Source organism: Pavona decussata, unplaced genomic scaffold, assembly GCF_977016875.1.
Source record: "Pavona decussata unplaced genomic scaffold, jaPavDecu1.1 SCAFFOLD_84, whole genome shotgun sequence".
Taxonomy (NCBI): Eukaryota; Metazoa; Cnidaria; class Anthozoa; order Scleractinia; family Agariciidae; genus Pavona; species Pavona decussata.
Genome location: NW_028145502.1, coordinates 3,375,627 through 3,396,848, shown reverse-complemented (window position 1 = coordinate 3,396,848; position 21,222 = coordinate 3,375,627). Strand labels below are relative to the sequence as shown.

Genomic DNA, 21,222 nt, shown 5'->3' with positions numbered 1-21,222 from the left:
ACGAGATTGCATGCACTGTACATGAGACCTGTTGGTTTAAAATAGAACTCCAAGACGAAATGTTACATAAAAAGTGAGTATTTTCCTATTTCACGACAAAATTGACGGCGTCAGTAGAATTAACTTTCCAATCGAAATTGTTTCCCGTGGCAAAGAGAAAGTGACTTTACTAAATGAATCGCCAACAGAAAAATATAATTCACTCGAGAAGTATATTCCATGTTTATTCAGTGTCATTAATTGCCAGTATTTATTCACACTAATTATTCACAGTTGATTTAGAACAAGTTAAAAGAAGCAAGCATATTAACTGTAAACACCACTGTGATAATTTTACTAAAGTTCTGAGCCGAGTGAACTAATCGAGCAGTAGCCCGCCCCTTTCGCCTTCCTGTTTGTTTCAATTTCCTCAGGGGCGTTCTTGCGTGCCGAGATAGCCGGCCGGTAATTAGGCAGGTCTATTTGTAGGCTACTTAAGATCCAGCAGACTTAACAATAGCAATAGCAATATGTTCAACTGTAGAGCTGAATTTGATATGTGACAAATGAACTGCGGAGATGTTTGGAACTATTTGTTAAAACTGAGCTGGATGCGTTTAATACATACGAGGAAAAGAGGGAAAAGTTTAGTTTAAATCGGCTATGACAAAACAAAACAGTCTTACTAGAAATGAGCCGCTAACGTAATTGCTTTCTATATCATTTATTTATGTGCCATTAAGTCGTTAGTCTAAAAATTGAGGGAGTGCCCAGTATTGCATTTTCAAATGCTCAGTTGCCGAGCAAATTAAGTTGCCGTGCAAAGTTGCGACATGATTAAAAGTAGTTATGAAATCGCCGGCTTCAAAGCTTACATACAAACCGGCAGCCGATGCACAATATTTTCATTATCTATTACAGTTTTTTCGTGAGTAATTGACATGCTAATCCTTTTAAAATTTAATCACATGGCTACTAGCATCGAACTAAACGATACCGGTCTGTAACAAACGTTTGGCACAACTTTTACATCTCATGATTCAGGTACAAGCGAACAACAATAGCAAAAACAAAACGTCACTCATTTGCAAGAAAATAATAAAAAAAAACCCCGCGTCCCACTTATTATTTTGTTTCGTTGCTGGGCACAGTGTTTGTTTGAGAAATTTCAAGTTCTGCTGGATCGACACGCGATGTGCAAAAAACAGCTTTGAACGAACTCCGAAACTGCTTCACTCGCCAACCGTACAGGAAGGGATTGGCAATGGCGCTACCACACAAAAGAAAATCGGAGAATTTGTGGCAAACAAAGTACCATGATGTCTCATGGCAACTTTCACAGCTCGTCTCGATTTTGGTCATTACGAGATAAGGTATCTGGGTCAGTACTAAAGCTACAAGTATGAGAAAAGCAGTAAACGCAAATTCCCTTTCGCGTTTCAGATTTTTCAAATCTTGCTCCTCTTTCTGGCTCGAAGACTCTTCGCCAGGGAAAGTCTTTCTTCTTTTCCGAATAATAAAGAAGATCAAACAGTAGATTATTGCAGTTGCCGTCAATGCAAATGTCACATGCAAATGAACGTCAACGGTGTCGTAAATATCCTCGGAAATGTCTGCTAGCTGGATTAAACTGAACACGAGGCAGTACAGCCATATTGCTATCACCGCAATGGCGGAGTGAAAAGTTTTGACCGAGTAGCGATAGAAGATTGGGAAGGCTACAGCGAGAAGCCTGTCGATTGACAAAGCAAGGACCAATACAGTGGCTGAATTATCAATGAAGTAATCCATAACATAGTCAAAACTGGTTTGCCCGACCTCTTTTTTAAGGCAGTAAAATTCGTTCTTGGCGGATGTGGTATCCCCAATTGCACCGACCATAAAATCGGTGGTCGCCAATCCGGTGATAATAACTGCAAATGGTCTTCTGAAGCAGTTGAGTGGATCTTTGAATATCACATACAGCAAAAGGCCGTTGATTGTAAGTGTAAGAATTGATGCGATTAAATATAGAGCTCCCACAGTTGAGCAAATCCCGATTCGAAGCCCGTCCGAGACTTCACTTTCATCCTCCATGACCGCAATGCGAATAATGCTCGCTAAAGCGGGTGGGCAACTCTTTATAATTCAAACTTATAGTTGAAAGTGACGTGATATTTTTGAATAGTGAGTGCATAAATGATTAAAATCGCTCAGTATGCCGCTCACACCTTTTCAAACTTATATATTTGCAAGCTAAACAAAACAACTTATTAGCTATAAAAACGTACACAGCCGACTTGTATTGAAAGTGCATTTAGCACAAAAACGCATGCCAGCTTGAGAACATTTTAGTTCATTCAGCGAGATCGCTTGAAGCGCTTTTTTTAATTCGCTGCCGAAAATTCACGAATGGGTTTCTTTTTTATTGAATTTTCAAACCAACTTGTTGGATATTGAGTTTCCCTAGCTAAATGAAAAACTCTTGAGAAATATCCAGTCAAGTCGTTTTTACAGATATTACTAAACGAAACCGTCATTTCATCGTGTCATATGCACTTTAGAACTTAACTGAAGAACTGTCGACCCCATCTGCGCTCAACATGCTTCACTCCCCGAATAACAAAGGCCAACATTTGGCATAGTTTGTGTTCATCGTTCTCAGGAAAAAAATTAATTACGTGTATTCTTGACTCGCATCATATCCAGCAGAGGCGATTGTCCACCACAACTCATTGCCAACACCTGCAAACTGCAGTGCATTGCATAAAAATATAAAAATATCGGTTATAGTTAAACTCCAGTTTCAATAAGGTAATGCATTCTTTCCAAAACTGTCGGCTAGTCTATGAGAAACCGAATTCCGCTGAGGCAAAATTTAAAAGCTTTGCGCCAGTAAGTGTTTAAATTTATGGATTGATTTTTCTTGCAACTGTGAAGATAATTCTTGGAAACAAGCCGGATCGTAATCGTAGATTCAGGAAATCGATACATGTATCGTACTTAAATTTCAACTAAATTTTTTGGGCCAGAATCATTAAAGCTTGAATATAATAAAGTTTCGCAGCTTTTGAGATTCTTTATCACTGTAAAAGAATTAAAATGCCAAAAAATATCGTTAAAATATTACGAATGTTCACGTGACGAAATCCACACTAGCTCGATGCTAGACAAGCACGTTCCGTTTACTTTGAACTCGTCGCTGGGAAAAGAATATGTAAAACCAAGATTGAAAGGTTGGCTATTAGTGGCAACGCTCATCACAATAAAAGCATTATGACTGATGGAGCATAAAAAGTGCATTTCAATTTAAAAAGCGTCTGTTCATCTGTATTTATTTTGTCTTGTTTTTAGGAAAGGAACTCGATTAGGCATGCAATGTTCAATAATTAAAGAAGTTGGGGACCTGGCTAGCACTTTGCTTTCAAAATAACCTTTTGCTTTGACTTCACTTACACCGTTCCTCACCCGCTGATCACGTTATTGTTCTTTTAGCAAAGTACTTAGTTGTTGCGAAATCAATCTAGTGTAGCAGAAAGCTATTTTTTATTAGTATAAATCTACTACTGTTCTATCACGAATGCCGTTCTCTGATTGGCTACGCTACTCGCTATCTATTCTGTGATAGATAGTGAGTAGCGGTTTTCAACAAAATGGCGGCCGCTTCGTTGCGTTTTCGAAGTGTCTGCGATGAGGATATAATTAATTTACTTGTTTAGTTTTGAACGACTAGTAGATTTATACTAAAACAATTAGATTATTCGCTCTCGATTTCTATGCATGATAGCTGATTCGGGCTGCGCCCTCATCAGCTATCACGCGATAGAAATCTCGAGCTCATAATCTAATTGTTAAATAGTACCGTATCCTTTTAGCAAAGCACTTAGTTCTTGCGAAAACAATCTGCAAGTACGTACGTGATGTTGTTTAGTGTAGCAGAAAGCTATTTTTTTTTAATACCGTATCTTTTAGCAAAGTACTCAGTTCTTGCGAAAACAATCTGCAAGTACGTGCGTGATGTTGTATAGTGTAGCAGAAAGCTATTTTTTTATTACCGCATCTTTTAGCAAAATACTCAGTTCTTGCGAAAACAATCTGCAAGTACGTACGTGATGCTGTATAGTGTAGCAGAAAGCTATTATTAATACCGTATTGAAAATAGCTTTCTGCTACTCTAGAGCGTCACTAGACTGACTAGAGCGAGAGCGCCTGTCTGGGCAATAAAAAACTACATGTGGTCAGAGATGTCCCAATATCAATATACTGATGTTCTTCTCATCGTTTCCCAAATATTCTTGAGAAGAATATTTTTAAACATCAAGACATTCTAAGTTTTGTGTTCATTTACTTTATCCCCATACCTTTAAGGTTTGATCAAGAAATGCGGATATCCACGCAAGGAGAAATTACACCCTTGTTAATGTTGGGGCTAAAAGAATTAATGGGGACTTTTCGTACTTATAGGAAAAAAAGGGAGATCGTACTCCCATTTTTGGTAAATATCTTTGATTTAGATTGTAAGCTTTGTGTACGTTGTTTTGGGGTCTAGAGTGTCCCTTTAAATGCAAATCTTCTGCAGGTGAGCAAATCTCCATTGAAGCCCGTCCGAGACTGCACTTTCATCTTCCATGACCGCAATGAGAACAATGTTCGCTTTAATACGCGGCGTGGACAACTCTTTATAATTTATATTCTCTATGTTATTTATACTTTTTACATTCGCGCTTGAATATAAAGTTTTGGCAAAGGAACCGCCACTTATAGGGAGCTTCAGCAACGACGACGGCGACGGCAACGAAAACGTCAAAAAAAGCAATAACAACTCTGCAACTCTGCATTTTGGTACATCTCTTTGCCGTCACTGTACAACTTCAGGACGTGAAATTTCCTGATGAGACGTTTTATCGAGGACGTAAACACACGATGACAAACGTTTTCTTTCTCTTTCTAAATTTGGTGCGGTCACCAAGGATTCAACTCCGGGAAATCAGTTCACCTACATTTGTCATTTAAATTGAGTTGGAATAATCCCGACGACGTTTAAAAAAAAACGCGAATTCGTTTTCATATGGTGACGTTTTCGTTGCCGTCGCCTTGGTCGATGCTGAAGCTCCCTTTTAAAGTCTTGGCGACGAAACTTCGCTGCTTGTTCCAGCGACACAGGCTAGGTTCAGATAAATTAAAACAGCTTTGGGAAGTTTTGTGTGGGACGAAAACAAGCCAGTAGCGTTGCAATAAAAGTCAAGGTGGCTGTCACTAGGACGAACTTGTCGCTTTAGATGCGTTTTCTGTACTGGGAAAATGATTAATTTAACTATTGGCGTAAGTTCAACACTATTGTATTGTTCAATCCTATTTGTAGCTACTAACTTATTGAGTCCTATTGAATCAGCGGTGTTTGAATAAAGCAAATGGGAGGACACCTACAGCGTAGATCCCCAAATTCTCGCTGGTGATGTCCGTAGCCACGGTTGCAGGTTGATTTATGCTTTACTGAGGAAAAATTTTAAATTACTGAGATTTTCATCTTAGTGTCTTTAAAAAACCAAAACCGAAGTTATCTCTTTGCTAGTGGCCTGCTGACACAACGCGGAAGAATCTAACAAAAATAGAAGGGAAGTCATGATTGGTTTGGGTTTCTGCCGTCATCAGACTTGTCGAGACTTGCTACAAGTCGACCTCATAAGTCATATAAAAAAAGTTCTTCGTAGCGAGCGAAGCGAGCGAGCTTTAACGAGGTCGCGCAGCGACCAAGTGAGCGACAAAGAAAAACAAAATTCAAGGACTTTTAGAAAGTCTATGCCGTCATCGTTGTTGAGGAAGTGGCAAGAGTTTTGTTAGTCAATCAGAGAGTGCGTTAAAACAAAAAAACACAAAGCGAAAGAGTTAGCAAACGCGAATTATTTTTGACATTAATTTGAACAAAGTTGTATCACGTTTCTCAGCATTGTATCATAATTTGTTAGAAGTATTTCTTTTATTTGTAAACTTGAGAAATTGGCTGGCTTTATGTTGATCACGTACTTTACATTGAAAATCTAAATATTGTTTTTGCATGACAAGCCAGCTTTTAGCAAAGACAGCTGTCATTGAAAATTTTGGCAAATCTTCACATCGACCGTCCTGAGAGCGACAAAAAAGAAAACTCGCATGTAAAAGCTGCTCCTGTCTACAATTTCCCTGCTAACAGAGGTCTCTGACGGCGAGAAGGAGAGAAACCTCTGCTAGCAGGGAAGCTTACAATGCGAACCAGGAGTCGCGCAGCGATTTCTCGCCCAGCGATTTCTTCTCGTATGAAGTAATAAAGAAAAATTCATTAGTTCCGTTCTCTCTTGTGGAGTGTGGGTATAATTTTTTTAATCATAAGCAAAAACCAGTGGTGTTGAGCCAAAAAGTGTTCAATATTTATAAACTACCTATAAACCACCGCGCTGAATGCTTGGTTGAAGATCGGCGATTTTCAAATGATTTCGGTAAAAAACCCTGAGGTATATGCTCTGTCAAAAATGTCTTACCAATGGAAACATTTGGGATCGATTTTCATCACGTGGGAGGGGGGGGGGGGGGGCTAGTTCTCCCGCTTCAATGGAGAGAATATAAATAGATTAGACAGAATATAAATGGAGAGGGCTAAAAAAAATTGGACCGACTGGCGCGAGTTAGTACATAGTAAAAATAAATGGATTGGATTGATTACTATACTGCGTCCCTCAAATTGTCAAATCGCTGAAGCCGCTTTTGAGGAATCTTGTAAGGGAAGAATTGCAAACTGACCACTGAATCTTCGTTATTGTTGAAATTTCGGGGCCATTAGTCCATTCCAGCCCATTACAAACAAATCCGTTATCCATTAATCCAGTATTCCATTTTTGTTTTTCTAATTCCAGTTTTTCCGTGCAAGAAGAACTACCGACACGATCTACCAGGGAAAAAGAGGACTCTGTGATTGATGTAAACGGGAAATAATCACGTTTGAGGAATTTAAGGATTTCAGGATGCCACACATTATTTACGAACTCATAGTTTCAGTCGTTTAAAGATCATGACAAAAGTCGCTTAATTTGCACTTCCTTTATTTCAGTGTTTATTTTTAGTTCCCAAGCCTGAATTAATACAAGTTCCAGAGTTGTTATAAAAATTGATCGGCGAAATATCTTTCGTCCACAAGTTTGAACATTTTAGAAATCAACTGTTAGTGAAGTCATTTACCTTCGCATCTCGGATCTCTTTTTTTCAAAATGGCCGAAAGGCGCAATCAAAAAAGCAGTATGAAAGGGGTAATTGCACGGGTGGAATTAACAAAATGGTTAGAGTTTTTTATTTTTTTTTTATTTTTTTGCAAAAATCAATGTAAAATAAATTAAAACGAAAGCATAAGAGAAAGGAATAAAAGAAAAAAAAAAATCCGTGCCCCGTGTGAGGATCGAACTCACGACCTTCAGATTTCTACTTTGGATTATGAGACTGACGCGCTGCCTACTGCGCTAACGAGGCCGGCCACGATGTTGGTGCGGAAATTTTAATTATAAGAAGAAATCATATCAAAGCAAGAATCCTTTTGCACGGTATTTGTACCAAAAATTGCATTGATGAAATAGTGAACACTATCAGTTTTCTTCCGAATTTTTGTGGCAAAGAAAACTTGTTCATATCGATCAGCATATTCTTATGGTTCTTATTCTACTATTTATATTCTACTGTAGAATTTTCGTCGCAATATATTTAATTTGGTCGAAGGCAAAGAACTTGTTTTGCCAATGGAACTTTGTTGTTTTAAAAATATTAAAAATAAATAAATAAATAAACAAATAAATAAGTTTTAAAATGGGCAAAGTTTGGTCCGAACAGAACACTCGTTCCCAGTTTCCGCTCTGACAACTTCTCTCGCCAGTTCTCTTCGCTTTGCTTTCGAGGCCGTTCACTGGTTGTTTCAAGCTCAATGGATACTGGAATACCCTTGTTTTAGATTTTGCTTCTTAATTTGAACACGATCTGAATAATTAGCCAAACTGCAGTGAATCAGTCCCCACTGTATTGTGAAGCGCATTTTATCATCTCGTCATGGACTTTTGTGCTTTTTATTTTATGGAGTGTTTGACTGGAAAACGCACCACGCGTAAAATTCATACGAAACTACATCCGGGATCCTAGTGGCGTATTTTCCATATCTTCACTAGCAAGGATATTGATGATGCAATTTTCCGCTTTTTCACGGTTGTTTGTGCAAACATTCGGTGAAAAATTGCGAGCGATAGATTTATATATAAACAATAGCCTCCATTTGGCGCGAAAACATGCTCAGATATTTGTCCGCGGACATTATCTGTTCCGAGAAGCGAACAGTTTTCCGAGGGCGAGGCTCGAGGAAAACTGTGAGCTTCGAGGAGCAGATAATGTCCCAGGGCAAATATCTGAAAGCAAACAATAAGCAAGGAACCGTACAACGAAAATGCTGCAGGTATACGCAGGATCAGTAAAAGATCTAATCAGCCAAAATATCAGTCAAATATCAGTCAAATATCTGAGCATATTTTTAAAGCCAAATGGAGGCTATTGTGGTTCTTATCCTTCAAATATTTTTCGGAAAAGGAGGCAACGAGCTTGAGTATTTGAACATTTCGTTTAAACAACAGGTTACCGTCAAAAACGTTAAGAGCGTATGTTGTTTTCTAATACTGCTTTATCGACCAGCAGGTTTATCTCTCTCCTTCTGTCACAAAAGCAAACCGTTCCCCCATCTTGACATTAAATTTTAATTGTAAACTTGACGCGCCTTGAAGTTTTTGAATTTGGGGAACATCACTTGGGGAATCAGTTTAACAATTATTCACCGAAGTGGAGGTGAATAGTGGTGGACATTTACCGAGCCGCGAAGCGGCGAGGTAAATATCTACCACTTTCACCGACACTGAGGTGAATAATTGTTTTAGTATATACCACACAAGCTGAATAACTAGCGGGCCAAAATTCCTTTATTTTTGACAGTATACCGACAGATGGTGGGAAATTTTAAATCTCGCGCACCGCGCGGTAAGCGATTTCTTGTTGTAGAAAGTTCCGTCTCGCTTTCTTGCGAACAATTAAAGCTTTTTGAGACACTTGTTTAGTTGCTAAGGCGTCATTTCTTTAATTGTTGTGTGAATATTCGTCTTGATTTCGAAATCATGCTCTTAAACATTAGATGTTTCATTGTCTACATTGTAATTATAGTGCTCGGCAGTTTTCGTAAAGGCATTGTAGTTTCATTTCTCGCCTTAGAATATGAGGTTGGAAAGATTAAATAACTTTCCATTTAATTCCGTCAAACTAAACTTTGCTGCTATTTTTGTATTTTGTTGTATTGTATAGGTGGTTTTCACCTCACACATCGTCACGCAAGTGAAAAAATAAAATCCTCAACCATTCAATAGATAAAGTCAAGAAATTGATATGTTGTAGAAGAGTGATACATAAACAACGTGTGAAAGCTACAGGGCTGGGCGATATCTCCTAATCGAGTTATTCGAGAAAATGTACCACGGAAAATTACAGAGTTTAGTATGGGACGCCATTTTGGTGCCCCGTCTGATGGGCACCAACATGGCGGCCGGAAACCAGCAAAAACACCTGGAGTTTACCTTGGCTATTTCAAAGCCTTTCTTCTCTCTGCTGAACTTTCACACATTGACATTAACGCTTCTATTACATGTTAGCTGATCAGACCTAAAAAAAACACGAGGCGAATCGATGTTTTCATGTACGTGACATGTTTAGAGCAGCAATCCTTCTGTCACGCACTGCGCAAAAATCTAAAATTCAAACTGCTCTATTTTCAAAACAAAGAATGCTATCCTGCTGAAAACAAGCTAGCCGATGGAAATTTAGATTTTCTTATATGTGATGAAGATAAAAACCCAAAATTGTGTTTAGTTATGAATTTCAGTTTTTATGACGTCATGTGAAAACCAAGAATAGCTGCCTCGTTTATCTAAATAAATTCCTCTTTAATGACCGTGGCGAAACGGAAAGCCATCTTGTTTCTCTTCTTTTGCTCGGAGGAAAATAGTACCTGGCTAATCACCTGCGAGCCAGCCAATCAGCGCGCGCGAAAGGCACTATTCACTTGTGTGGTATATACTAATTAACAATTAGACGGCGAGCTCGAGGTTTCTATCGGCTGATAGTTGGCGAGGGGCGAAGCCCCGAGCCAACTATCAAAGGCGATAGAAACCGAGAGCGAGCCGTCTAATTGTTAATTAGCATACCTCAGTGACCGACTATCGCGTAACGCGCAATCAAAGGCAATCAAAACCGAGAGCGAGCCGTCTAATTGTTTTAGCATACCTCAGTGATCGATCTATGAAGCCAAAAAATCTTTTTATTTCATAAATTTTGATATATTTGTGCAATGATGCATGCTAAATCGCGCGCGCTCTGACAAACTGCCGTCTATCGATCGATAGACGGCAGCTGTGTAGCCAATCAGATTGCGCGTTACGCGATAGTCGGTCACTGAGGTATGCTAACATCGGATATTCCCCAGTTTTAGCTGGGGTATATTCGGTCACGTGAGGCGTTTAGTCCAATAGCGCGCGAGCGAAAATATTTGATGGATACAAAATATAATATATATTTCGTATTAAAAACAATATTTTACTGTCTATCATAACAGATCATGATCCAAACAAATGAACAAAAAAAAAAAGAAAAAAACCAAACAATACATTTTCTTGACTGATTTTCAAATCAATGAAAAGGACACGCTAAGCCTGATGTTTGAAAAAAGACAAGACGCTACGTTGACAGATGCCGGATCTTTTGTAGGACTGGTTCAGTAAATACTTGAGATAACAGGAAAAAAAAAAGACAAAAAAAACAAACAGGTTGGAAATATAAACTGAAAAAAATATACAGTGTGTGCGCATAAAAAAATTGCCCAATGTTTGGGTTTGGAAAATGACAAACCTTAGGCCAATCTCGTCCCAAGAGTACTTTGCTACCCTTGTCCAGCGGAACAGTCTAGGGGTAGGTACGTTATGTATGAGGACAAATATTGTACCGAATAGCTATTTCAAGCATATAATATATCAAGTCTTTAATGTACTAGGGCCAGCGCCGACCAAAAGTCCGGGAACGAGATTGGTCCTGTGTGGATCACTTAGGATCGAGTGCGAATTTTTTCTTCGCCATTTGCTGCTCTGTTTTGGGTGAGGCGAGGTGAAAACTGTCCTTGTAGGAATTAAGAAGATTTAAATGTCAAACTAACGGTCAAACAATAAGAGATGAAAAATACTCAGAAACGCACAGCACAATTTTAAAAATTTCAAATTTCAATTTTTTTATTTTTCAAATAGTTGCTTCGAGTATGAAGGAAAATTATGAGTAGTGCCGCAGAGTATTTATTTTGTAAGTGTGGCTAGAATTTGTTGTAATGACGCTCCGAAAATGGCTTATTGCGGCAATTTAACAGCATACAAAATGGGTGAAAGTATCGATTAGCAAGTTGCAATGAAAATCACGGTAATTTTTAATTATTGGCGAATTTTTTTTATTCTCATTAGCCCTTAATTAAAGAGAAAAATAAACCAGCATGAAATTCGCAAGATCTTGCACAACTAAGATTTTTTAATTTTCATGCAACCCTTCATTATTTAATGCTATCATTTTATTATGCAAGCTAGCAAGAGAAGCGATGTTTGCATTCAACAACTCGACTTCAAAACACTTACATGTTTCAATAAAATGACTTAGAGATCGTCTCCACCAATTACTTCCTAAAAATGTGTTTTATGGATCGAGAATATTCCGGAATTCTCGAATACAAGACCAGAGGATTTAAAGCGGAGCTTAGGAACAGAAAAACCAAAGATGCATTGCTGAAAATCGAGAACCATTTTCGTTGTAAGCACTCTTCACACGTTGTCTCGATAATCTTTACCGTGTAAAATAGCAACAAAGCAATCAATAGAGGCAACAGAATGCTGAAAACTGTTACGAGAAGCTTGTAAACCAACTGAGAATTTCTCTTCCTTGTCTCGCGGACAAACAACTGAGCTATTGGAAGTCCATCGTCAATGACGGAGACTCTAGCCTGCTTTTTAAAACTTCGCAATCTGACAGCACACGAGGCGAGAATCCCGCACACAGGGAGAAGGATAAAAACATGAAGGTAAACAATGTAAAAAAACGTCTTTGAGTTGGGAAGAAACAGAAGAAGACACCAAACGAAACACGAAGCTGTGGCAATATAGCTTATGTTCTTGGCTCTCTTCACTGTCAACCATTTCTTGTTTAAGCGAGGCACAACGACAGCTGTAGAACGCTCTGTTGAAATGGCGAATAATAAAACCGTTGCTGTTCCAATGTTAAAATTCAGCAACACGGCTTCTAGTTTCAATACAGCTGAAGGGAGTAAAGCGTCAGGATGTTGTGCGCGAATAATATTTAAAACGCCAGTAAGTGGTATTACGATTACTCCTCCCAAAAGATGCGCCATTGTCAGCGAAATATTAAACACATTAGTTGGTTTGTTGAAACATTTTAAAGGATCCCTTTTGACGACGTAAAGGATAAAGCTGTTTCCCATCGACGCAATTACAGCAATGGTGAGGAAGCTTATCCCAGAAATGACGAGAATTTCAGTGCTCTGATTTTCCATCCCTCGGAGAAAATCAACGGAGTCAGCATTGGACGTTAAAACAGAACCACTGCAAAAATTAATTCAGTTTCGGCAAACGGTCGACGGAGAAAAAGATGAAAAAAACATCAAAAGTCAATAAGCTAAGTATTTTTGTTTTAGCAGCTTACTTTCAGTTTTTCTTTTATATAACGAACTCCTATCTCGAGGCTGTCAGGTTTGAGTAAACAGTGGGGTCGGCTATACACCAAAAATCAATTCACATTTTACAGAAAGTTACGAAATGATAATTGCTTCGGTTTAGTGAGATTAAAAAGGAAGAAACAATTTAAAACAAAGGAAAAGCCTGCATGTGGGATTGTCGATATTCTGTAACTAGAAAGATGGTACTTGGTGGCAATTAATTTTTTACGTTTTTCATACGGAAATGACTCTTGCGAACAATGAGCTACTTTGAACGATTTTAGGCCATCTGTCCATAGCTTGTCATGGTTTTATAAATACAAGACGACAGCTGACACTAAATTAAAAGTGCCCATTATTTTGCTATACAGAAAGAAGATTGGTGTTTTGAAATTAAGAAAGGATTCCTTGATAATTTATATCCTTAAAACGCAGAACACCAAGTAGACAAAATGATGGCATACAGGATGTAAAGATTCCTGCTATATATAAGTATATGGCCATTGTGATTACAAAATCCGACATTTTTCGCTTCCTTTTTTGTTGACATAAACTGTATATTTTCAAATTGTTTTGTTGGCATCTCTGTCGGTTAATTAGTACTGCGTTTATACAAGGGGAGGGGAGGGGAGGGGAGGGGGTCTTCAAATAGACTGACTAGAATTTTGGAAAGTTAACCCAGTCTTAAATCTATGAACAGTTTCTGACATAAAAGACAAATATGTTTCATAGCCAATCTCAGACCAAAAAAATCGTAACTTTATCGTCTGTTTTTATACCAAAACGGTTGGGAAGGCAACAATAACAACGACAACAACAACAACAACAACAACAACAACAACAACAACAACAACTTTGCAATGGAACACACCGACAAAACCTATAAATAGGTAGTACTCACCTCTCCCCAGCAAGGTTAAGGTTTCCTCGTACAAAATGTATTTTCAAGGGTGTTTTAAGTAAGATCCCGGCCTTCAGATCTGGCCATAAAAGAACTAGGATAAAAGCAATGGAAATTTGAAATCGACGAAACGAGTTAAAGTTAGTTACCGAAGTCTTAATAAATCTTGCCCAATAAAAAGAATATTAGCCTGCACTGTATGCGCCAAAAGGTCGTCCCCAGGGCTCTCCGAGTCTCTTGGCCGACGAGGCCTTGGGAAGAGTAGAGCGCTCAGATGACAGACAAATTTCCATTCCTTGATTCTAGGTCTTGGCTTCCCTTATTCATCCATGTAGACTTCTTTTTGATGTGATGCCTTGAATAATACACATTTTAAGACAAACAAAAACAGCGAAGAACGCACGAGAACAAAATTCTGTGCAATTTTAACTGGGTAATCCCCAACACGAGGTTTGCTTACTCGATCACGGGGTCATGTCAGTTTTGTTGTGAAGTCAGTTAGCTGCATAGATTGTAATTCAGTAAAAACCAGCAATTAACTGTATTTGCAAAGACCACCGTGACAGCATAAAGTGCCGGATCCTGTAGTGAAAGATCCAATCAGCAAAAAAATTGTAGCACAACTAAGCTAAAAATAGCCGGGCTGGTCTTAACAGGAGAGATGAGACATGAACATTTATCCCGTCATTCGTCCTCCTAAGTTATGCTGCTTTCTCAAATTTCTATTTGTCACGTATTTTTTTTCGTTTTCCACGTTGTAACGTTAGCTATTTTTTTATGTCTATTGGCCAGCTGTATTTTCAAACTTCAAATTGTAAAGATTTTGTTTATGTAACTGTAGCCTATGTTTTTTTAGGTATCTATTGTAACTGTTTAAAATTGTTACGTCTCTTGCCGCAGAGTCAGTCTCAACCAAACCCTGAAGAAGAAAGGCCGTGCCTTTCTAAATATTGGAAAAATATACTTCCCTGACCGTGAAATCAGCCTTGCTCTTTTATAGATTATTTGTTCTATAGATTGGAATGATTGGTCGATCTTAACCGAATTGAATGATCGAGGTCCCAAGAACGTCTTGTGTGTTCAATTAAGGGGCGAGAATTTTATGGTTTCAACTTTGATGACAACTTTCACTTAAAAAATAACCCCAAGTTTATTCCTCGTTTTACGAGGGGAAGCTACACACTTATCAACCTCTGTTTAGTAAGAATTGCGGAAGTAAACGATACAGCCAGTTTTAAGATTAAGTTAACTTTTTATTACAGTATCAGTGGTTTACAGTACATCAGAAATTTAACTCTAAAAATCACTTTTATGAATGCAACACAAAAGAAATTTGTTTCTAATATAAAATTTACAAATTCTAGCCATATCAATGTTTTAGTGGTTCAATTAAAATGCATTATCATATCCAATATTTACAATTTATTTTGTTTCTTCGTTGTGCGCTTGTTACAGCTGAGGTTCTCTTCACATAATAATACACTGATTATTGCTATTCGTGTCTCCATTTACTTTTAATGTTTCTACATGCTTGTTTATATCTTACTGTTTTCTGGAACGATAAATCGTTCCAAAGGTTTGTATTCTCGTTCAATCGGTTATTTGTATACCAAAAAAGCTCTAAAACAGATCATTGCAAAGGAATCCGTATTTGCAGACAAAAATCACCTAGAATTTTCCACACCACAGCTTAAAACAGAACAATTACTTGTATACCGTAAACTGTGTATCAGCGTTTTCTCTGTACATTTTGTGCAGCGCCAAAGGGTATTATTTTTAAGCCGTTTTGGTCTAAAACAGGGTGTACATTTTAACCATTTTGGTCGGAAAGTGTGAAAGTGGTGTGGATTTTAAAAACCAGGTCTGAAAATCAGTATGAATTTTAGAGGCTAGGGGCCCGTTTCTCGAAAGTCCCGGTTACTTACCGGGCCCGTTAAGTATATTTTTAAATGTTTTTTCGCCGATTACACAGTGATTACAGACATGGTACTTCGCCAATGTTTTCATAGAATAATAAGATTTTAAAATTTAGTATTCAAAGCTAACAAAAATTGACTTCTGTTAAGAAACATTTGTCACCAAAATTACTTATATCGGGCCCGGCAAGCTACCGGAACTTTCGAGAAACGGGACCCAGGTCTGAAAAAGGTACCGAAAAATTACATATTGTGGTCTGAAATAGGGTCAGGATTTGAAGAACTGAGCTGCACACCCCCTCCCCACCCCGCTACCAAAAATTCTGCAGAGTACCCCACACATACACACACCCTCTGGCGGCTTATTATTGCAAGAGTTTTACGGTGCTTGTTGTTGTTTATTTGTTTACTGGCAGGTGCTCTTAAAGCTCGTCTCCCTATAAGGTGAGGTATGTCCAGGCGAAGGCAAATCGCTGACTAGTTGGTTCCTAATCACGCCCGCGATTGAAGAATGGTGGAGCATTTTAGAAAAGAACAAGAACTCCAGATCGTCTGCGTTCACTGCTCTGAGTCCCATCAGTTTCAGGAGTATTTTTCCGAAGCGGAACGTTTCGTCGGGGAAACGGTTCTTGCAGTAACGTTCCATGGCGGAGAGAACAACTTCTTGGCTTGTTTCTGCGTCTGGGAGACAACGAGCTTCGGCACTGTCTGGAGAAGGAAAAGAAAATAGAGTTAGTTTCCCGTAGTAGCCGTAAGCCCCCCCCCCCCCCCCTTAAATCATCCCCCTTTTTTAAAGGAAGAGACTTGTTAAGCCATCCCCCCCACCTCCTCTCTCTCTATCTTTTAGTTATGTCTGAAACTCGCTTATAGACCTACTGGTTTTGTGGAAATAAGCACTGGAAAAAACTTCGTTAGTCTGCGTAACAGGCGTTGCCCGGCCTTTGCCAAGGGAGCACGAGAGGCGAATGCTTTTGCAGAGAAGAAGGCAAAGAAAAAAAGCTCCTTTTAGCACTCCATGCCTTCACGCACCACCCGCGTTCTGGTATACTCAAGAAAATTAAGGCATGGGTCTCTAGTTACTTACTCAAAAAAGCAAAGGGGTGGTCAATCTTCTGAAGATTTAGCCGTAAGGTCGTAAGACTTTGGCAGCATAATATGCTTACAAATGCCAACATATTTGACATACACAACTTATGCAAATTAGGTCACGTGACCTGTTGTTGCCGGAAAATTTATGAAAACATTTGAGCAAAAATGGCACCACTTTTTATTGCCTCCTGGAGGCTGCCGCTAGTTTTAAAACTTTCCCACTGTTAGGCACTTCGTTTTCAATGCTCGGGCTTTTTGAATATTCCTTTAATTTTGAAAATAAACGGCATTTTTACTAGTGCCCAGTCCCTCCAAAGATAAATTAGCCGTTTATTTTCAAAATTGAGGGAATATTTATAAAGGGCCGGGCACAGAAATGAAGTGCCTAACATAGGTAAAATTTTAAAACTACAGGCAGCCCCCAGGAGGTAATAAAAAGTGGTGCCATTTTTGCTCAAAAGTTTTCTTGAATTTTGTATCCGTAAAAGGTCACGTGACCTAATTTACACAAGTTGTGTATGTCAATATGTTGACATTTGTAAGCATATTATGCTACCAAAGTCTCACAACGTTACGGCTTAATCTTCAGAAAATAGACCACCCCCTTGCTTTTTGAGTAAATAACTAGAGACCCATGCCTTAATTTTCTTGAGTACGAAACGACAGCTAACAGTAGTTATATATTTTTTTCTTATATACATCCTGATCTTATATTTGTTCAAAGGGGCTTTTAGCGACTTATTTTTGAAGAGGGCTTGTTGTCGGGGATATTTACTATTGGGCAGATTTTTACGTTTCAATTTGGGTATTTTTGACAATAAAAGTTCATCGACACACTAGGGTATAAAACATCGCTAATGTAAACTCACCTGAGGAAAATAAAACCATCACTTTCAGACATGCGTACTCAGCTTCCTCCAGACCACGCAGTCGCAGCATACACTCGTGAAAATTGGCAAGCGTCTGCTTCAATCGGAGTTTGCGCTCATTACACATACTCGTGCATGTCTCAATCTCGTAGGCCAGCGCCACGGAATCGATTTGCAAATCGTACTGGGCAGCGATTAAAATAAACAAATCGCTCCAACAACAACGCAACATGGCGTACTGTTCACAGATATCAAGATTAGCAAACATCGGGACATGTTTGGCCCACTCCAGAGCCGCAGTGAACAATGACCAGATCTTATATCTTGGACTGGACTCCATGGTAGGGGAACTTGGAGCAGCTGTTATGGTCGCTCTCGCGCCCCTTTCTAAATGGGTCAGGAGCGTTATTAAGTCGAACTGCGAGGTGAACGACTTGGAGGATCTTGACAAGTATGAGTACTTGGTTGGCCTTCCTCTTCTGATTGCTGAAATAAATACAAAGGCTTTTTAGACATTGTATCCTCCAGCGAAAGGCTTTCCTATAACTAAATACATGAGTAGCAATAATCGCAATATCAATAGAGAGATTTAGGGCCAGTGTAACAAACTGCATCTTCCAGCTCCCAAAACAAACTGGGGAAAACAAAAACTAACTTACCAGGCATCAAAAGTGTTAACAATGTCAATCCAGAATCGATTTTATTGTTTAAAAAGAAACTGCAGCTTTTATCATAGTAATTTGTTAATATCCAATTTTTATCTCTTTAAATTATAATTTTATGTATAATAAAGTAGCTATTTAATCCTTTTATCCTATATAATTGTAATAGTAATGCCTGTACATTGTATTTATTTTAATTTATTCTTCTCTATTTATTTATTTATTTTATAGAGGGCCGTTCTAAAAACCACCTTTGTGAGAACGCACCCTGTTTAAAGAATAATATTTATTATTATTATTATTATTATTATTATTATTATCATTTAGAATTACGTTTACGCCAAATGGCAGAAATGACCACGTGACCATAATTGTCCTTCATTTGTCGCTCGCTGTATTCAGTTTCTCATTAAAATTGAGTAACTTTGCGTTAAAATGAAAGGCCAGAGCTGTTTTGCGCTATTCTCATCAATGTGCTTATTTTTTCAAGAAAACATAAACGTGAATCTCGCCTTTGCCTTTTTTCGCAAACGCGATTCTTAATCTCTCTAATGTTTCTCAAAGCTTATAATCCGTTTGATATTTTCCGACCAATGTTGTATTTTTAACAGATTTTTAATTTTAATCTCAAGTCCTAACTCGAGCCAAAAGTTTGGCGAAATTCCTTTGTATAAAAAGAAAAAAAAAAGAAAAGAGAAAAGCGCAAATTCTTCGTTAAAAATTTACGACATAAGCCTTGAAAACGAATTCGTAAATAATTGATGTAATTAACTTCAATGGACAAAATACAACTTGAAACTGTTTTTTGAAATTGCAAAAGAAATTTTTTTTCTAACTAAACAGGACTTTCCAAAGGTTTCATATTATTTTATCAAGAATTGGTCCTCAACATTTCAGCAAGTTTATGAATCTTAAAAACAAAAACCGGATTGAAGCGAATTTCGAGTGTTTGTTAAAATGCCAATTTCGCTTTACCCTGCTTCTAAGATAGTGCGTAAGAAAAAGTGACTTAAAGGTGAACTTTCCAGTTCTGTTAAACCAGTTATTTTTCAGTCTTGGTCACTAGTTTTACAGGTTATGGACGGCAAAATTTCGCACTGTAGCACAATGTCGTAATTATCCCATGATGCCAAACCCTTATGAAAAAACGCACCTTTATTTTGATAAGGAAATATATTTAGATCCCTACATCGTGAAATACTTTCAGTTGCGATTTCATTTGGGTGAAGCCTTACAGATTATGCAGAGAAAAACCTGATCGCCAGTTACTGAAATAAGTATCAAAAAAGTGTCGTTTTGGAGAGAGCAGATAAATTCCTATTAACATGTGTACCATCTGAAAAAGTATGAAATCGGTTAAAGTTTAGTCATCAAATGTCTCTATGAAGTTGGGTCGCTAACTGAGGTTAAAAAGAGAAAAAAAATATTAGATCTAGTGGTTACGGTTATGGAGGCTGGGCAGTAATTGAAACACAACGGGCGTTTGTATGAAGGGAGTTAAACGGCTAAACGTCAGCTGAAACCTGAACACCTAAAACCTCTGTTCAAGGAGCCTATCTTGAAAACTAAGGTCGCTATTTGCTGTTTCTCATTGTAGTGATACGTAATTTTGTAGAGACAATAATATCATAACGATATTTTTTAGCTTAATGCGTATCTGCCCTCGGCTGTGTAAACACGTATTTGTCTTATGATGAGAGAATCACGAACATTCACAAACTAACTGCATAAAAACCGGCCCACAGATAAACTGGACTTTTTTTGACAAACTGCTCTTAAAGTTAGTTCGCCACAGGTTATAGACAGAAAAATATGGTACAGATATCTTAATAAGCGGGGTCGTTTAAATAAGTCGCACTGGTCACAACAAGGTGATGTAGAGAAAACGCGAAGGCTGTCCAGCTTTAGAATAAGAAAAAGTAAGTAGATGGTTGCCCTAAACTGAGAAAAGCTTCCTAAACTCTTAAACCGTGAAAAAAATTGTCCTTTAAATCGCTTTTATAACAGTGTTATAACTGGGTTAATATACACCAGATTATGGAGAAGAAACATCGTATTGATATCTAATGGTCGTATTAGATCTGTTCGGTGTCATGTTAACTAGTCAATGCGCATACTGCGTTGTCTTTCTGAAAAGAAAAGGAAACGTCCTGCAATGCTGGTTACGTTCCTTATCAATTTAGTGGTTTTTGTATCAGACGTATCCCAAAGTTAGCTAGAATACCAACATATCTGGGTTAATGAAATATATCGCAGTGGTACCTTAGGTTCGCGCTTGTGTCATAACTGGCAAGGCATAGAAAATGCACGGTCGTTCTATAAAGGGGGATAACTCCTCTTCGGTTTTCACTAAAGAAGAAATAAATTCCTATACTGACTAAACAGAAAACAAATTAAACTTACCATCTCTTCTCATTCCAACTTTAACGCACTTCTGGAATCTACAGTGTTGACATTGCGTCCTGTTTTGTCGATCTATTCGACAGTTCCCTGAAGACTCACAAGTGTAAGACAACTTGTAACGAACGGTTCGGTTGAAAAAGCACTTGCAACCTTCACAAGTGAAGACACCGTAGTGGCGTCCGGAAGACGGCGCGTTACAAACCGCGCAATCTATCGTCTTTTCTGGGTTATCGTACCAATAAACCTCATGAAGCTGCGACCACGACATGTTTTTTTCTAGGTTTAGAGAACTATATCTCTCAGTGCTCGACCGCGAAGACTAACACACCCTGATTTCGCAGCGAGTTATGTGTGACATAAACCTTGATAAATGTTTAATGAATTGCTCTGGGCCTTCTATTGGAGCTTTAAGCGTGGAATTAACCGGTGTAGAAGAAAGGTGGCTCAAGTTGTAAAGGTGAAAAAAGGGCATTGTTTCGACGAAATTGCCGATTTAGTTCGGGAATGTTCTTTACATTCCTTTAAACGCAGTTGAAAGTCTCTTTGACTGCTTGCCCGAATGTTTACCCTTCGCAAACACTCAAGTTGTTGGTAAAGTTGATCGCTTTCCAAATATTTAATACAA

General features: G+C 38.2%; 3 protein-coding genes and 1 non-coding gene across 4 annotated transcripts; all 4 read right to left on the bottom strand.

The window, feature by feature from the left end:
- Positions 1–267: 267 nt before the first annotated feature.
- On the bottom strand, positions 268–2,372 carry LOC146475474 (adenosine receptor A1-like). Its single transcript, XM_085115564.1, has one exon. It carries the CDS (start codon positions 2,053–2,055, stop codon positions 1,105–1,107), a length of 951 nt encoding a protein of 316 aa, XP_084971690.1. The 5' UTR covers positions 2,056–2,372; the 3' UTR covers positions 268–1,104.
- Positions 2,373–7,366: 4,994 nt separating this feature from the next.
- Trnam-cau (transfer RNA methionine (anticodon CAU)) lies at positions 7,367–7,452 on the bottom strand. Its single transcript is given in 2 exon segments — positions 7,367–7,402; positions 7,416–7,452. It is a non-coding gene; the product is annotated as a tRNA-Met (tRNA).
- A 4,014-nt stretch (positions 7,453–11,466) lies between these two features.
- On the bottom strand, positions 11,467–13,114 carry LOC146475472 (uncharacterized). The gene has a single exon (XM_085115563.1). The coding sequence runs from the start codon at positions 12,593–12,595 to the stop codon at positions 11,705–11,707; it is 891 nt and encodes a 296-aa protein (XP_084971689.1). The 5' UTR covers positions 12,596–13,114; the 3' UTR covers positions 11,467–11,704.
- Positions 13,115–15,937: 2,823 nt separating this feature from the next.
- LOC146475471 (nuclear receptor subfamily 2 group F member 5-like) lies at positions 15,938–20,930 on the bottom strand. The gene is made up of 3 exons (XM_085115561.1): positions 20,598–20,930; positions 17,533–18,018; positions 15,938–16,282 (listed from the first exon to the last, which is right to left on the bottom strand). Exons 1-3 carry the CDS (start codon positions 20,863–20,865, stop codon positions 15,981–15,983), a joined length of 1,056 nt encoding a protein of 351 aa, XP_084971687.1. The 5' UTR covers positions 20,866–20,930; the 3' UTR covers positions 15,938–15,980.
- Positions 20,931–21,222: the final 292 nt, after the last annotated feature.

What these genes read in the sequence shown, in the direction of transcription:
- LOC146475474 (XM_085115564.1), bottom strand. Translation starts at nt 2,055, where the DNA reads ATGGAGGATGAAAGTGAAGTCTCGGACGGGCTTCGAATCGGGATTTGC.
- LOC146475472 (XM_085115563.1), bottom strand. Translation starts at nt 12,595, where the DNA reads ATGGAAAATCAGAGCACTGAAATTCTCGTCATTTCTGGGATAAGCTTC.
- LOC146475471 (XM_085115561.1), bottom strand. Translation starts at nt 20,865, where the DNA reads ATGTCGTGGTCGCAGCTTCATGAGGTTTATTGGTACGATAACCCAGAA. An exon ending in AGTTGGAATGAGAAGAGATG is followed by an intron (nt 18,019 to 20,597) that starts GTAAGTTTAATT and finishes TATTTATTTCAG; the next exon opens with CAATCAGAAGAGGAAGGCCA. An exon ending in GATGGTTTTATTTTCCTCAG is followed by an intron (nt 16,283 to 17,532) that starts GTGAGTTTACAT and finishes TTCCTTCTCCAG; the next exon opens with ACAGTGCCGAAGCTCGTTGT.